Source organism: Lissotriton vulgaris, chromosome 3_1 (genome assembly GCF_964263255.1).
Source record: "Lissotriton vulgaris chromosome 3_1, aLisVul1.2, whole genome shotgun sequence".
In the NCBI taxonomy this organism is placed as follows: domain Eukaryota; kingdom Metazoa; phylum Chordata; class Amphibia; order Caudata; family Salamandridae; genus Lissotriton; species Lissotriton vulgaris.
The window spans coordinates 1,572,840,115-1,572,854,601 of NC_141689.1; the positions used below are offsets into that span (position 1 = coordinate 1,572,840,115).

Below are 14,487 nucleotides of genomic sequence, written 5' to 3' on the forward strand. Positions count from 1 at the left end.
GATCTTTGGACTGGGTAAGAGTGGTCTGCTTAATTCAGACACTCTGTTCATCACCACCCCCCTTTTCTGAATAATTTTGTCCACCATAAGCGTGGAAGGGTATACTCAGATGTGAGTCCCTTGCTCATTGCACCATCAGGATTCAAGCAAGCCGGGCCGACGACGGCTGAAATGCCAGAAACCGGTCCCCGGAAGCTTGTTTCCTTCCCAGTATAAGAATTGGCTTGGTAGTTTGGTTTGCCCTGTTCCCATCATGCACTGGGACAGGAACAGACTAATTTGCATATAGCCAGGTTCTGAGCTGGGATGGTGCAGTGAGGCAAAAAACGGTGATGGATCAAGCCCTGATCTTTGGACTGGGTAAGAGTGGTCTGCTTAATTCAGACACTCTGTTCATCACCACCCCCCTTTTCTGAATCATTTTGTCCACCATAAGCGTGGAAGGGTATACTCAGATGTGAGTCCCTTGCTCATTGCACCATCAGGATTCAAGCAAGCCGGGCCGACGACGGCTGAAATGCCAGAAACCGGTCCCCGGAAGCTTGTTTCCTTCCCAGTATAAGAATTGGCTTGGTAGTTTGGTTTGCCCTGTTCCCATCATGCACTGGGACAGGAACAGACTAATTTGCATATAGCCAGGTTCTGAGCTGGGATGGTGCAGTGAGGCAAAAAACGGTGATGGATCAAGCCCTGATCTTTGGACTGGGTAAGAGTGGTCTGCTTAATTCAGACACTCTGTTCATCACCACCCCCCTTTTCTGAATCATTTTGTCCACCATAAGCGTGGAAGGGTATACTCAGATGTGAGTCCCTTGCTCATTGCACCATCAGGATTCAAGCAAGCCGGGCCGACGACGGCTGAAATGCCAGAAACCGGTCCCCAGAAGCTTGTTTCCTTCCCAGTATAAGAATTGGCTTGGTAGTTTGGTTTGCCCTGTTCCCATCATGCACTGGGACAGGAACAGACTAATTTGCATATAGCCAGGTTCTGAGCTGGGATGGTGCAGTGAGGCAAAAAACGGTGATGGATCAAGCCCTGATCTTTGGACTGGGTAAGAGTGGTCTGCTTAATTCAGACACTCTGTTCATCACCACCCCCCTTTTCTGAATCATTTTGTCCACCATAAGCGTGGAAGGGTATACTCAGATGTGAGTCCCTTGCTCATTGCACCATCAGGATTCAAGCAAGCCGGGCCGACGACGGCTGAAATGCCAGAAACCGGTCCCCGGAAGCTTGTTTCCTTCCCAGTATAAGAACTGGCTTGGTAGTTTGGTTTGCCCTGTTCCCATCATGCACTGGGACAGAAACAGACTAATTTGCATATAGCCAGGTTCTGAGCTGGGATGGTGCAGTGAGCTAAAAAACGGTGATGGATCAAGCCCTGATCTTTGGACTGGGTAAGAGTGGTCTGCTTAATTCAGACACTCTGTTCATCACCACTCCCCTTTTCTGAATCATTTTGTCCACCATAAGCGTGGAAGGGTATACTCAGATGTGAGTCCCTTGCTCATTGCACCATCAGGATTCAAGCAAGCCGGGCCGACGACGGCTGAAATGCCAGAAACCGGTCCCCGGAAGCTTGTTTCCTTCCCAGTATAAGAATTGGCTTGGTAGTTTGGTTTGCCCTGTTCCCATCATGCACTGGGACAGGAACAGACTAATTTGCATATAGCCAGGTTCTGAGCTGGGATGGTGCAGTGAGCTAAAAAACGGTGATGGATCAAGCCCTGATCTTTGGACTGGGTAAGAGTGGTCTGCTTAATTCAGACACTCTGTTCATCACCACCCCCCTTTTCTGAATCATTTTGTCCACCATAAGCGTGGAAGGGTATACTCAGATGTGAGTCCCTTGCTCATTGCACCATCAGGATTCAAGCAAGCCGGGCCGACGACGGCTGAAATGCCAGAAACCGGTCCCCGGAAGCTTGTTTCCTTCCCAGTATAAGAATTGGCTTGGTAGTTTGGTTTGCCCTGTTCCCATCATGCACTGGGACAGGAACAGACTAATTTGCATATAGCCAGGTTCTGAGCTGGGATGGTGCAGTGAGCTAAAAAACGGTGATGGATCAAGCCCTGATCTTTGGACTGGGAAAGAGTGGTCTGCTTAATTCAGACACTCTGTTCATCACCACCCCCCTTTTCTGAATCATGGTATAACAAACGCACATCAATGTAGGCGATACAATTATACTTGTAGCAATGTATGAGATGCGCACCATGTGCATTGCAATAGCATCCATGGATACAAGCCCACATATTGATAACAGCAAAATATAGATGAAACTATCCCCCAATGCCCCGACTCACCCCCTGAACAGATTTGGGTGGTCATATTATAGGCAGAGTCATAATCAATAAGGTATATGTGTGGAGTCTGGGTTGTCCCAGGAGGCATTTGATCAGTTGCAGCCGATTCACCCCGCAGACACGTAGAGGGGTTCTTCAATACAGAGGAAGAGAGAATAACCCTTTGAGGGCTACACCACTGAACCACCACCAGATACTAGGCATGGTTCCGCCTAGCAATATCGCCCCCCACCCCAGAGTTTGTGCCATGCGCCCCACAAAGGGCGGTCGTTTGGTGGAGTTTCAGATCAACCTTCTTGAGCTATGGGCCATACACTTAGCGTTGAATGCCTTCCTTCCATCCATTAAAGGGAGGCTGGTTCAGGTGCTTACGGACAGCACCACCGCCATGTGGTATTGCAACAAACAGGGTGGTGTGGGCTCACGGACCTTGTGCTAGATTGCCCTGCACATCTGAGAGTGATTGGAGCTGAGGGCAATCTGCTTAGCATTGAAAGCCTTCCTTCCATCCAGGTGCTTACGGACAACACCTTTGTCATGTGGTATTGCAACAGACAAGGCGGGGTGGGTTTTGTGCCAGATTGCACTACGCCTCTGCAAATGGCTGGACCATCAGGAGATGTTTCTGGTAGTGAACCACCTGGCAGGATCTTTGAAAGCCAGGGTGGGCAAGTTCAGCCATCGACTCCTAGTGAATCACAAGTGGCAGGTGCACCTGGAGGTGGAGCAAGGTCTATTCCTTGAATGAGGAGAACATTGGCTCGATCTATTCACCACCACAGAGAGTGCGCAAAGTCAAGATTTCTGTGTGTTGAAGTTTCCATGATGGCGTCTCTTGCTAGGAGATGCATTCCCCCTAGGGTACAACTTAGGGCTCCTGTACCCCTTTCTGACTATGCCACTCCTGTCCAGAGTTCTGAAGATTAGCACCAACCTTACCCGTCATCCTAATGCAGTGGTGGCTCCTCCGTTATGGCGGAGGAGTGTCGGCCCACTGCTTTCAAGCAGTGCGAGAAACAAAAATATAAAATGAATATAACTTTCAGTTATTATTGTTTTATGTTTGTGCTGCTGTGCGGGTGGCCAGGTCTGAGTGGTTTGACCACTCCGAAGTGCGCAATGACTGTTTGGTCAGCCCTCTTGGGTGCCCAGACCAGTCATGTGCACTTTCCCCATTCTCCATGCAAGCTGCATTATGGCCTGCATGGAGAACATGCCCACCCTTCAAGCCCCTGGCTGAGTGCCGTAACACAGCGCTCAGACCAATCACTATGCTGCATTGCAGCATTGTGATTGGCTTAGGGGCGGTAGCCTGGCTGACTTCTTCCTGATCCTGAAGTCACAGGCAGGAGAGCAGGAGAAGGGACGTGGGACCTGCGGTCTTATTCCAACAAATTTTCCAAGCCTCATGAGCTTGCAGTCGAAGGGTATTCAACGCGGTAAAGTTGACCGCATAAGAGCAATGCCTTATTCCTACCCCCGTGCTGCTCCGAGGGTAGGAATGCCTTATTAGGTCAATATTTTTGACAACATTGGAAATTTTACCACGCTTCACTAGGGCCAGCTCATGCCCTGAAGCTCAAACAGGCAGCCTATTTTTGCTGCTTGTTTGTAGGACTTTAGGCTTACTATTCTAGAACCGAGCATTGTGGAGTAGGGACCATTAGATGGTCCTGATGAGTAAGCAGTAGGGGACTGCTTATGAAACATGTCGACCTGGTAGCAAGCTATTGCTCTACCTCAAAACCTCCTTCTTAACGTTCCCAGCCAGAGAAGCGAATAAAATATATTTCTGCTACTAGCCAGGGAATTTGTAACCTTTTTTATTCTCTTTTCCACTCACGTATTAGGTCCCTACACTTCACTGACACCTCCTGCACTGTCACATAGCCTTCTGTCACAATAACTGAGTGCTCCCACGTAGCTCCTAGGTCGCAGCACGCCCCGCCCCGCTAGAGGAACGGGAAGACCCCCATGATGAAGCATGACACTAAAGGACTTTTAAGTGTGTGAGGGGTATTCAAAAAAGCACATAGTGCTCTCGTCTTTTCAGATCTAAGAGAGAGCCTAGTATCTCACTAGACACAGTAAATATAAAATAAAAAAACAATCACTACCCCCATTGATAGAATCTCTTTGTTTATCAAATGTCAAAGTGACACCCCGTTCTCCCTTGCAGGATTCGGTATTTACCGATTCGGTAAATACCGAATCGGTATTTCCCATTGATTCCTATGGGCTTCAAGGCCCATAAAAATCAATAGGAAATACCGATTCGGTATTTACCGAATCGGTAAATACCGACTCATACCGATTCGGTAATTCTAAAATAAGAATTACCACATCTGCCCCCTTCCTATTTACCTATTCTTAAATACCGAATCGGTATGATTCGGTATTTAAGAGAAGGTAAATAGGAATTACCTACATCTGGCCCTTAATCTTTGACATCCCTCAAATTTTACAGACTAAGGGCTAGATGTAGGTAATTCTATTTTACCACTTCTTAAATACAGAATTTTACTGATTCAGTATTTAAGAAGTGGTAAAATAGAGGGGGGGGATGTAGGTATTACAGAATCGGTAAATACCGAATCGTTAAGATTCGGTATTTACCGATTCTGTAAATACCGATTCGGTAATGTCCATTGATTCCTATGGACATTGAAGGCCATAGGAATCAATGGGCATTACCGAATCGGTATTTACCGATTCGGTAAATACCGATTCCAGCAAGGGTGCAGGGGGTGTCACTTTGACACCCTCTAGCACCCCAAATACAGGCATGTGTGCCATGTGGCACACAGACATGCCCTAAGGGCATGTCTGTCACATTGCATAGGTGTACATGCACTCATGTGCATGCACACCTGGATTCGGTATTTTACCACCCAATTGGATTGGGTGGTAAAATACCGAATCTGAAAGGCTTTTGGGACTCAGAAGAGTCCCACCTACATCTAGAAGTTACCGAATCGGTAAAAATACCAATTCAGTATTTTACCGATTCGGTAAATTTACCGATTCAGTAAATTTACCGAATCGGTAAAATTGGCCCCCTACATCCCAAAAACCCATTTACCGGTTGGTAACGGCCGAAATCGGCCGTTACCGGCCGGTAAATGGCCACCTACATCTGGCCCTAAGGGCCAGATGTAGGTAATCTCAATTTACCTATTCTTAAATACCGAATTTTACTGATTCGGTATTTAAGAATAGGTAAATGGAATGTAGATAATTTTTCGGTAAAAATTACCGAATCGGTAAGATTCGGTAATTAAGAATCGGTATTTACCGATTCGGTATTTACCGAATTGGTAAGTACCGATTCAGTAATTCCCATTCATTCCTATGGTCCTGGAGGCCCATAGGAATGAATGGGAATTACCGATTCGGTAAATACCCTTTCAAGGTTGCACCCCTGAATAGTGCATCGGTGCACATGTGGCACACATACATGCCCAAAGGGCATGTATGTCTGCCACATGGCACTAAATAAAAAGCAAAAATTGCTTTTTAAAAGGAATTCGTTACTTACCACCAACTAATAGTTGGTGGTAAATAACAAATCCTTAAATGTAAGAGGCACTCACTTGAGTGCTCCCTACATTACTGATTCTGTAATTTACCGAATCGGTATTTTAAGAATTCGGTAATTTACCGTTTTTTTAAATTACTGATTTTTTAAATGACCGAATCCTGAAATGTGGCCTCCTACATCTGAAAAGCCTAATACCGGTCGGTAACAGCCGAAATTCGGTAACTACCGACCGGTATTAGGCTTCCTACATCTGGCCCTAAATCTCTGCCAGGCACCACACCACTAAGTGGTGTGCTGTGTAATAGAATTATTTGCTCACATGCTATCACACTGCTAAAAAACATCCTTGAAATCTAGCATGGAGCCTGCCCTTCTGGGAATTCATTGGAATACCCCTGTTGCAATGTGTTATCTTAGACTCATAAGAAAAAACAGTGTTGTTTACTCACAAGAGAAACTTCATATCCTTGCAATGCTGCATAATATCCATAATTTATTAAGTTACTATCTCTTGATATTTGTTATATGTTGTTTGTGCATTATACACCTAAAAAACTAATACAGCCTTTAAACCCTGCCCCTACCCACACCCAAAAAAATTAATATGACAGTTTTAGTTATAACCATTGTAACATTTTAGTGTAATATCGTCATATTTAGTGTTGTAAGAAAGTGCATACTTTTTTGTTTTGCTATTTAGTAGTACCTCAAATCACAGATTCAACTTTTTCACATACTTCACTTTTATGTTTACTATTTAATAGTACCTCAAATCGCAGAATCCACTTTTCAACATCTGTTGATTCCTGAACTGAAAACGATGCTGCACGTCTGTCCTGAAATCACCGATTTGGTCCTGTTGGAAGAACATTGGTGGAGAGAACCACATCTGAATTTAGCTTTAAAAGAACCGGTAGAGAAATTCACATCAGATCTCGGTAGCATAACTCATGAGCAACCAGTTCAACTGGAGGACTTCAATATCATCCCAGTCACGGAGATGGAAAGTAAGTAAACCTTTACAAAGAATGCGATATTTGGGACCCTTCTGCTGGGGACATGTTTCATACTCCCACCCATAATCGTTATGCTCAGATGGCTGCTATGGGTATATTTCTCTTAGGATCACCTCCACCTCAACCAAATACCTACATGACGCAACTAACAGTTGTCACATATAATGTTAGGGGTTTGAATACCCCCCATATAGTCCTGGATACGGAGGGCCCCCCAGCGCCTTGAGACCCTCACGGGTGAGTAGCTGCGCTTTACAAGTCCCTGATTGATGTGGCTCTATTACAAGAAATTAATTTGCTCCCCTCAAATCAATCTAACCTCCGATCTAGCTCGTTCCCCCTTTTCATTTCAGGTCTTCTGTTATGGAAGTGAGACAGCTTTTGTGGGTGCAGTGCAATCTTCTGAAACAATTACACAATTATAGTCCAAAAGCTTGATTGTAGGAAGCTGGCACGATGGCATAAGATTAGAAGTGCTTCCAACAGCTCTCCGTTTCTAACTTCCTACATTAGAATTCCGCTGTCTCCGAATAGCAATTGCAAAAGTAAATTGACATCACAGTGCATGGGATGCGACCTATGATGTGCAAGCAATACTCACAAGCATTATTGTTATTATTCTGCAAAAGCCAAATGTAATCTCTCTTAACATTTGTTTTTTCTTTAACGACACAATCGCTGCTTAAGGAAATATGGCTGAATAGCCACACATTACCATCACTTAGAAGAAGTGAGTTGCACAATCTCTTCTCTACCTGTGAAGGTTTTTAAAATGTACCTTCTCTTTTTTAGTTTAGATATCCTTACTTTCACATAATCATCCGCCTTCACAACATACTGCTTGCATTTGTGTTTCTTATCATTACACTCCGTGTATGCATCCTGAGCACACATTTTTTTCCTCACATTTGTAGGTGAGCAGTTTACTCCCCTAGATTCAGCCATCCTGCCTAAGTTGTATTTAGTAACCACTGTTATTTCAAAAGGACTATGCCTTGTCATTACACAAGGTGCTATCCTGCACGCTCATACCATGCTCATAACCTCCTTGCTCCAATTCAAATGTGCGTAATTAGCAAGCTGTATGGTACCCATTATTACACGGTTAAAGCGCTCCACTACACCATTTCCAGCAGGATGGTATACAAATGTAGTTCTATGAATGATACAATCCTCTTTGCAAGTGACTTAAAGATTCAGACATAAATTGTGGTCCATTGGCAATAATAATTATTTTAAGCAACCCTTCTCACCAAACAATTTCAAGATCGCTTCCGAGCCTGCCTTTGAATCAATTTCAACTTCTGGCCCTTTTGAGAAATAATCAGTTATAACAACAAGAAATGTCTGTGTAAGTTTCCTTTTTGAAGATCCATTATGTTTACAATATTTTTTTCCCATTGCATGTTTGGAGCGTTAACTGGACATAAAGAGTGTTTCATGGTAGTCTAGGTTTTGTCTGCATTATTACTCAACATGCATTTTCTAACCAATTTCTCAATGGTCCTAGCCATACCTGGCCACTAGTATGAGTGTTTCACTCTAGATATAGTTGTAGCAATTCCTAGTTGTCCCTCATGACAAATTGTTATTCGTTTCTCTCTAAGGATTAAGGGGGCACCAATTTACCATTTCTCAACATGTTCCCATCTAGGACGGAAAGGTTTTGCCTTAACTCCAACAAGATTTGTAATTCCTTCCTTAAATGTTTTTACCAGTCATCCTTTTATGACCCACTTTGACATTTGGCTTAAAATGGGATCCTTCTCATGCACACTCATCCAATCCTCTTGTAAAATGTCATTTTCATCTTTAAAATATATGCATCTCAACATTCCTCAAATTCACTCTTAGTAGCATACTTCCGTGGTAATGGAAGACGACTAAGGAAATCTTCAATCCTGTTTTTAACCCCATGCACACATTGAACACTATAATTGATTCCTAACAATCTTATTGACCTCCATGCCAACATGGTAATGCATTATACAATCCCCCATGATCAGAACGTTAGTAAGGGGTCTGTGGTCACTTTGTAGGGTTACACAAGTACCCCAGATGTACTGTTTAAAATGTTCCAGATACATTATGCATGCAGGTGCCTCTCTCTCGATGACTGAATACTTCTCCTCTATGGGTAAGAGTGAACGGGATGCAAAAGCAACTACATTTTCTTCCTCATTAGAGCCAATTTGTTTCAATGCTGCACCCACACCTTTCAAATTCACACTCACTCAGACAGTACTTCTAAAGGTTGTGTTAAAACCTTGCACAGGTGGTGCATTGCAAACATCATCTTTCAATTTTTTGAATACTCTCTGACATTCATCAGACCATTCAAATGTGTTTTTCAGTTTTAAGAGTTGCTGAATTGGATACGTTTTACTGGAGTAGTTATTAACTTATTTGGAATCAAACTCAGCACGACCAAAAAATGCCCTCACCTCACCCTTGTTCTTAGGAGAAGGTGAATTCTTCATGCATTCTACTGAACCTACCTTTGGTTTTATGCTATCTCCACTTACTGCATGGCCTAGATATGTAACCTTTTCTTTAACAATTTTACGTTTAATACATTCAGCCGTATGGCTATTTTCATTTAAGACGTCTAATACTTGTAGATAAGTTCTATCATGTTCCGAATTAATTTTGAGCATGACTAAAATGTTGTCTCAGAAGAATATCTCTTTCTTCCTTCCCTTAAATAGTTCATGCTTTAATCTTTGGAACATCGCCCTAGCTGAAGCAAATCAAAATGGTACTCTAACAAATTTGTTGCAACCAAATACAGTCATAAACAGTGGCGGCTTCCCCATTTGGGCATGGGGGCATCGCCCCACTGCTTTCTCGCGGTGCGAGAAGGCAGAAACATAAATGGTAATAACTACCATTTATGTTTCTGTTTCTCGCACTGCGAGAAAGCAGAAGTGCGTGGTTGGGGGTGGGTGGTCCTGCTTGAGGGCAGGGGGAAGTGGCTTGCCCACTGTTGTGCATACAAACTGTTTGGGCAGCCTGAGGCTGAGCCTCTGTATGCACAACAGTGGGCAAGCCACTCCCCCTGCCTTCGAGCAGGACCGCCCACTCTCCCTTTTCCCTGTGTATGCAGCAGCCTAAGTCTGAGAAAAATTCCCTTTGGTATATTCTATTGTCATACAATGTGTCCAATCTGACCTCAGTATTCAACAACACTCAAAAACATACATTGGGTCAGTACCATCAACACCAGAAAGTCAACAACTAGATAGGAATTATTTTCCGTGAGGGATTTAAAAAAAAATTATTATTGTTAAGCTTATTCATATAAAATCATTTAAAATATATCTTGCTAAAAATAGCACAACAATGTACACATTAAAAACATTTTTTTTTAAAAAAACAAGTCACAAAAATAAAAGGAAATTAATAACAACCTTCACATCAATATGACATTGTTTACTTATGTCAAAAGATAATGTGCAAATATATTCAGTAGTTCATGAGCAAAAGACAGCACTACATTCAGTAGTTTGTGAGCAAAAGACAGCGACGCGTTTCGGAGGATTATGTTGATCCACCTCCTTCTTCAGGCTTTCTACACATCTATTTCAATACTGCACATCATAATCAGCACAGGTTGCCCAAAATAATCCTCAAGGGATATCTTCCTGATATTCAGTATGGTGAACTTATTAACTAATAGATATTTGGAGAACACTTCTTTCAATTACCAGGGCCAATAGGTCTTAAGCGTACTAGGAGTAGGGGATTTTTCAATTTCCACCAATGATAGGCGAACACTCCTGTGAGTGAGAAATACCACGTCTTCCTTTAATTTTTCTCATATATGTGGTTCATTCTTTTAAATTTTTGTCCTATTTTTATCCACCTCACGTTTGGCGATCCAACCGGGATTAAAAAATCTCCTGGATCATCCACCAAACAACATTTGGCAAACACACTCACAGGATTGTTCGCCTATCATTGGTGGAAATTGAAAAATACTTTAGTTAAACAAGCACAGCAAAGCCCAGAAGTCTGGCCTTGGCTAGACTGCAGTTTGTTTGATTTCTGTTTTTGCAAGCATATGCATTAGACATTAAAAGTATAAAACTATTTTAAAAAATCAATCTGCTGCTCTAAAGGTGACGTGCACGTTTGCACAAAAATAAGAAGCAAAAAATGACACACTGTAAAAATATTTAAAGGACAGGAAATGTCAGAAAAACGAAAAGACAAAATGTTTTTAAAATACTTTATTTATCCAGACGTTCAATGATGTAACATACACAGCACACGGCTGTGCTAAAATAAAGAACTTACAGCTGTGCCAACCCACCTAAGTGTCTGAACATAGCGACCATGAGTCCAGGTAAGTTCATGCCGGTGTGTTAACAGGAGGATCAAATTGTCTTTAGGAGAGGGTCTTTTCAGGGCTGGGTGTCATGTTTCAGGTGATCAAGGACCTTCTGCCAATATTGGGTACACTTGTCGCAGCCCCATAGCATATGTGTGAAGTCTGCTCTACACCCTTTACAGCGTGGACACTCATCTGTGCGGGTAGAGTAAATTCTACTGAGATGCGTGACGATGCACGGTGAAGAACATAAAAGTGAGCCAGTTTGAACAGCATGTTACAAGACACTTCGTCCACTCAGCATTTGTAAGGGGGCCAGCAGTTCTGCCTCCCAACCCTTCCGGGCACGATATGAGGCCAGTGGGCGGTCTTCCCTTTGGGCTCGATATATGTTAGACACCAATCGTCTGGAGGAGCCAAGCTCCAACAGTACGCCCAGCGTATGAGATTTGCTCTGCGTTCTAGGAAAATCCGGCCACAATTCCCTCGCAATACTGGTCAGTGCCAAAAACTGCAAGAACTGACCCGATCCTGCCCCAAACATTTCTTGTGCCTCTTGAAATATAAGGAAACTGTCTGCCAGGTGTAGGTCCCCCAGCAGCTCATGTTCTCCCCCTCTCTCCATCTAAGCATAGAGACCTTGCGGTTTGGTTCTACGAACTGAGGCAACCATGACAGCTGGATATTTCTGGAAAACTGCAGTATGCAAAACACCCTTCTGACAGCACTCCCCAGGCCTGAGTGACCTGTTGTGCTGCAAATGGGCATATTCTGCTTTTTTCTGGTCCTGCTAGTAATATAAATGGCAGGAGTGCCACCTCTGGGGTTCCGCCCAATATGCGCTTCTCCCAGTTATCCTCATCTGAGCTCCATCTTGTCCCATGTTGTAACAGTGAGGCCAGATAATACAGCTCAAGATCGGGGATACTGAGTTCCCCCTGCATGGGGTCAAGCTTTAGGACCTGGAGGCTCACCCTGCTGTGCTTGTCACCCCAGATCAACACCACCAATAAACTGTCAAGTGCCTTGAAAGTTCTCCTCGGGATTAAACACTGTGAATTCTGCAATGTGTACAAGAATCTTGGAAAGAATACCATTTTAGCTAAGGAGATCCTGTCAGATCCTGTCAGCCACAGACAACTGCAGCATTTGCCACCAGAACGTCACCAAGGCTGGAAGCCCAGTGAGCACCCTGCCCATGTTAGGGATTAAAGTCTGTCTTCCTCATGTGCAATTTGAATCCCCAGGTATCTGACCTGCAGTAATGCCTCTGAGGTTGACCCCTCCCGCGTTGCTAGTGGGAACCACAATCATTTCCCCCAATTCACTTGGAAAAGAGAAGCCCCAGGTAAACCCTCTAGCTCCTTCATAATTAGTGGCACCAAAACCTCACGTTGTTGTAAGTACACCAGGGCATCAGGTTTGGCTAAGTACACCAGGGCATCATCTGCATACAAAGAGATCAGGTAGCCCCTCGCTCCCAACTGTGTGGCCCAGCCTCCCAGCTCTGCCCGTATGCAGATTGTGAGTGGCTCCACCTCCAGGATGATTAGCAGCTGGGAAAGCGAGCAGCCCTGCCTTGTCCCGCTTTCTATATGCCAAGCTTCTTGAGATATAGTCACCGAACCTTACCAAAGGGTCTATATACAATAGAGAGACCCATTTAAGAAACCACTATCCAAATGCCATTTGCAACAAAACCACCTGGAGGAAGTCCCAACTAAAGGTGGCGTAAGCACTTCCTATATCCAGTTCCATTTGTGCCCTTTCCAGGGGTGAGCCCCACACCAATTGCATGATGTTAGTCAGCCTGCATAGGCACATGAGGGAGCTGCGCTGCGGGATAAACCAGCGCTGATCTTCATGGATCAAACTGGGGATCACTGCTCGCAAGTGTTTGGCCAGGGCATTCGCTAGCAACTTGGCAACCTTCACCGTATTCCATTGGGCGAATTGGAAGCCTCAATTAAAACATGCCTACTTCGACCACCTCTCTCTGACAGCACCAACGACCTGACCAATCATTATAATAATTCTATTAATGAAGCCCTAGATCAAATTGCCCCAATTAAACTCAAAAAAAAAGTAACCCTCCCAAGTCTTGGTTCAATACTGAACTTAACAATGAAAGACGGGCCCTCAGACAATCTGAACGCGTTTGGAGGAATCATCCCTCCTCTGACAATCTGGCCCTCCTTAGAACTGCTAGAGCCCATTACAAAAAACACATTTTCAACGAAAAAGCCTCCTTTCTCCGATCGCAACTTGACCAGGCTTGAAACCGCCCCAGAGAACTCTTTAACATTGTTAAAAAACAAACTTCCTCTGGCCCTCCTAAACTATTAGCCTCTACTGAAAGATGTGAAGAAATTGCTAGCTTCTCCATGAACAAAGTCAACAATATAGAACTATCTTTCTCTTCCCCCCCTTTCCAACTCCAACCTCCCCTTAACCAACACACACTCACCAACACTCCTAACCTACTCTCTTCCCCCTTTCCCGCATTTCTCGACCCCCCTCAATCCATACTTACTCTACCCCTTCCAGACTCTTCCCCGAAGGCCCACCTAGCTAAAAACAACACTTCATGGAACGAATTTAGTCCAGTTTCTGAAACCACGATCATCAACATCATTTCCAAACTTAAACCTTCCTCCCATACCAAAAATCTGCTCCCCTCCCATCTGGTGCAAGAACTCAAATACACCATTGCTCCTATCTGGATCAATATCATTAACTCCTCTTTCTCTTCTGGCTGTGTCCCGGCCTCCCTTCAGCTTGGCCAAATCTCCCCCATTCTTAAAAACACCTCGGCCGACCCTAATGACCTTAATAACCTACGCCCTATCTCTAACCTTCCTTTCCTCTCTAAGGTCCTTGAAAAATGTGTCCTGTCTCAATTAGAGAACCATATCACCTCCTTTAATCTCCTTGACGTTTTCAAATCAGGTTTTAGAAAGGGATGCAGTACCAAAACTGCCATGTTAAATATCACAGATGATATTCATCGCTCCCTAGACAAAGGTGAATCTTCACTACTAATCCTCCTTGACCTCTCGGCTGCTTTTGATACTGTCCACCATCCCACCCTTGTTAACACTCTCAAAAATCGATTTGGCTTTGAAGACACTGTATTCAAATGGTTCTCCTCGTTCCTTCAAAATAGATCGCAGCAAATCAAGCTCAACCACTACCTCTCCAATCCACAACCTGTCTCACTCGGTGTCCCTCAAGGATCCATATTCTCCCCAACCCTTTTTAATCTTTTCATGGAACCACTCACTCTCAT

General features: G+C 44.0%; 1 protein-coding gene across 1 annotated transcript in view; it reads left to right on the forward strand.

Annotated features, from left to right (window-relative positions):
- Positions 1 to 14,487, forward strand: part of SHOC1 (shortage in chiasmata 1) — a 1,715,507-nt gene that overhangs the window by 607,798 nt on the left and 1,093,222 nt on the right. Inside the window, exon 11 of the mRNA XM_086963751.1 lies at positions 6,614 to 6,856. Within this exon, the coding sequence (XP_086819877.1) occupies positions 6,614 to 6,856 (243 nt within the window). The remainder of the gene's footprint in view (positions 1 to 6,613; positions 6,857 to 14,487) is intronic.